The 3,483-nt window shown below is 45.8% G+C and overlaps 1 protein-coding gene across 1 annotated transcript; it reads left to right on the forward strand.

The window, feature by feature from the left end:
• Nucleotides 1–1,743: 1,743 nt before the first annotated feature.
• dio3b (iodothyronine deiodinase 3b) lies at nucleotides 1,744–2,998 on the forward strand. The gene has a single exon (XM_080853994.1). It carries the CDS (start codon nucleotides 1,780–1,782, stop codon nucleotides 2,581–2,583), a length of 804 nt encoding a protein of 267 aa, XP_080710120.1. The 5' UTR covers nucleotides 1,744–1,779; the 3' UTR covers nucleotides 2,584–2,998.
• Nucleotides 2,999–3,483: the final 485 nt, after the last annotated feature.

The raw sequence follows: 3,483 nt of genomic DNA on the forward strand, positions 1-3,483 counted from the left end.
CCGTTTGGGGCCGTGTAAGGTGAGCGGGTGCAGGGAATGCCTTATGAAACAGGAGCTTCCTTGTCTCTTGTTGTAGAGTCACTCCCGGATCCGATGCATGGCCAGGGGGCCAGGTAGATGGCTGGCCTGTAAGGCGTAAAGCATTCTGAATCTTGTCAGTGGACATTCAAATTCCTTCCGTTCGCCCACGGGGCCAAACGGCACTACAACAAACAAATCCTCTCGTCTTCTCTACAGCAAAGGACCTGCACTGTTTACAGTCACAGAAACCCCCTCACCTCTGCTGAAGTTGCTTGGCCCCAGTGACTAAGAGGGGGTCAGACGATGAAAGCATTCCTGTGGGGTACCCTGTCTTACCCCCAGGGTGACCCGGGGACCAGGATCTTTTGTGACATCTTAAACTACGTGTGCATGGATGTGATATGTAATGTAGTCAGGTTTGGTGTTAAAATGACCCCGCTGTGTGGGCAGCAGTCTGACATTGGCTTCAAGGCTATCTGACTTACATGCACATTTGTGTCATCTAGCCAGAGTTACATCAGAGGCACAGTGGTTGGTTGGTTAGGGTTGGTTTGTGACAGATGCTTGGGAATGGATGATGGTGGGATAAAAACAGCCATTTTAAGGCATTCAGGTCTTTTGTTTTTCGCCTGGCCTTCCTTCCACCCGAGCACTCTCTCTTTTTTCTGCCTCTCTTCTCCTCCACAACTCACCATCTTCTTATTTGCTCTATCATTGTAGTGTCTTTCTGTCCCTTCCTTACTGAACTCGATATCTCACAATTGACCAAAAAAATGTGTTGCAGTTGTTGTTATCAATTTGAATGTGACATTCAGTTTGGTCTATTTTGGTCTACAGTTTGGCCAATAATGTATCCATTATTTCATTCATTCAGTCATTCATTCAGCATTAACACAATTCTTCGAGTGCCATGGCTTTGCACATAAAAAAAAAATAGGCTAGTGCATACTTAAAAGTGCTTTTTTCTTTCTAAAAAGTCATGATTGTGCAGTGGTTACACGCATTAATGGTGGCGTCAATATTGACAAAATTACCTTTTTCTCAATCTTCATTGTATGGGTTGAAAATGGCTCCGAACGCCATCTACTGGCTAATATCAGCCCTGAACCTCGCAAGGCCAATGTTGACATAGAGTCGACCTGTTGGTACATATCAAGCTTATGTCAAAAAATGTATGTGTTTATACTCCCTCTAACCATTGTCATTGCTAATTGACTCCTTATTCACATAAATGTACCCCCCCCCCCCCCCCCCCATGGGTAGAATTAGGCTCAACATTGACTTAAATATCCAACCAAAAGTATCATGGTACTCAGTAATATTATTAATTTAAATATGAAATATGAATATATTGCAGAACACCGCTACGACGTCAGCTGTGTGGTTTAATTGAATCCGAAGTAGCCTTTATATTCGGCATTTAAGTGTTCATTGAGGTAACGTTCGCATTCTATATTAACTTGCCTTCCTGGCAACGCGGGATGTACTGGAAGACACAGACGCGCCGCTCGCTCACTCGCTCGCTCACTCGCCCTCTCCCTACCTCCCCCCCCCCTCTCTCTCTCCCAACCATGCAACGCAAGAGTTGACTGGAGGTAATCCCCTCCATGTGAGGAGGCGGCACGGGTGTGGAGGCGTGTTGTTTTTCATTCAAATCCTTACTAGTCCTATAAAAGAGAAACTTTAAGCGGAAGGGGTTGAAGTAGATGGGAGAGAGGTATCCCACACGACTGTCTTGCGGGCCGGAGGGTAACGGAGATGCAGCTGTCTGCAGGTGTCCAAACGGCGCGGGCGCTGAGGTACGCGACCGTATGCCTGCTGCTCTTCCCCCGCTTTCTGCTGGCGGCTCTGATGCTGTGGCTTCTCGACTTTCTCTGCATCAGGCGAAAGGTCCTGATGACGGTGAGGGAACAGGAGACGAATGCCGACGACCCCCCGGTGTGCGTGTCCGACTCTAACAAAATGTTCACCCTGGAGTCGCTCCGCGCTGTGTGGTACGGCCAAAAACTGGACCTTTTCAAAACGGCGCACCTGGGATATAGCGCGCCGAACACCGAAGTAGTTCAGCTGCACCAGCGCAAGCGGGCGCGCATTCTGGACTACGCGCGGGGACACAGACCGCTCATCATAAACTTCGGGAGCTGCTCCTGACCGCCGTTCATGACGCGTCTGTCGGCCTTCCAACGGGTCGTCGGTCAGTACGCGGACATCGCAGACTGTTTGCTTGTTTATATCGAGGAGGCGCATCCTTCAGATGGATGGGTGAGCACCGACGCTCCGTATCAGATTCCCAACCACCAGAGTCTGGATGACAGGCTCAAAGCCGCAAAGCTCATGCATTTGGAGACTTCTGCCATCGTCGTGGCGGTGGACACCATGGAGAATACTTCCAACGCAGCTTACGGCGCATATTTTGAGAGACTTTACATCCTGAAGGATGAGAAGGTTGTTTTTCAAGGAGGTAGAGGTCCCGAGGGATATCGAATCTCGGAGCTCAAAAACTGGCTCGAGCAATATCGGAACACTCTTGATAATTCCAGAACTGTGGTTGTTCACGTCTAACGTGAATCTAAATCGTTATTTTGTATCTACGTAGGCCTATAAAAGAATGAGGCACCAGAGAAAATATAAATCGAAGGCCACCAAGCTGCTATAACTGGTGAACGATACATTATGTTTTGTTTTAAAGTCTTGTGCAAGTTGTGTTCTATTGAGAGTGGTAACGCGAACGCATGATAAGCTGTTGTGACTGTGATGCCCTTGTTCGTTGTGTAAAATATTGTCCATATGTTTACAGTATGTGGAAATGAATATGTCCTCATTGTTTGTCACCTGCAGTCTATCGATCCCCTGATTGTGTTTTATTTTTATAAGCTCTATGTTTATATGTGAGAGTGGGCGTGTGTGTTTCTGTTGCCAGTAGACCGAGACTGAGTTTTCTTGTGTTGTTGTGAAGTTCGGTTTTTAAAAGGTTTCTCACCAGAAAACCGATACTGATGGATTGTAACACTAGATGACTCGGTGATCAGCCACTGTTAACATGATCACTTGCCGAACAATGTTTTGTAAATGATGTCTATTTTGCCGATACAAATAAATTGCGTTTAAATAAATGGTAGAATTAACACGGCTGTCTGTTGACCAGTCGCTCGATGTCGCATTGAATCCGTCTGTGAAACGCGTGGATGAGAGATAAAGGACCTTTGAGATATTTTATTGAATTATTGACAAGGGTCTGTTTATTGTTAGTCAAAACTCCGTGGTTAAAAACACCATGATGAAAATCTGTCTGAAATTTCAGCAAACATCTCTAGTATTGTTTTGTTACATAGCCCACAGGATTACCAATATAGCCTAATGGATAAGAGGTCTAAACATATTTGTTATTTATTTATTTATTACTCCCATGCATCATAAACGGTCCCAGCTAAATTTACTTTAAATTAGCCACATTTCAACAGG

This window comes from Sprattus sprattus (assembly GCF_963457725.1).
Source record: "Sprattus sprattus genome assembly, chromosome: 16".
In the NCBI taxonomy this organism is placed as follows: domain Eukaryota; kingdom Metazoa; phylum Chordata; class Actinopteri; order Clupeiformes; family Clupeidae; genus Sprattus; species Sprattus sprattus.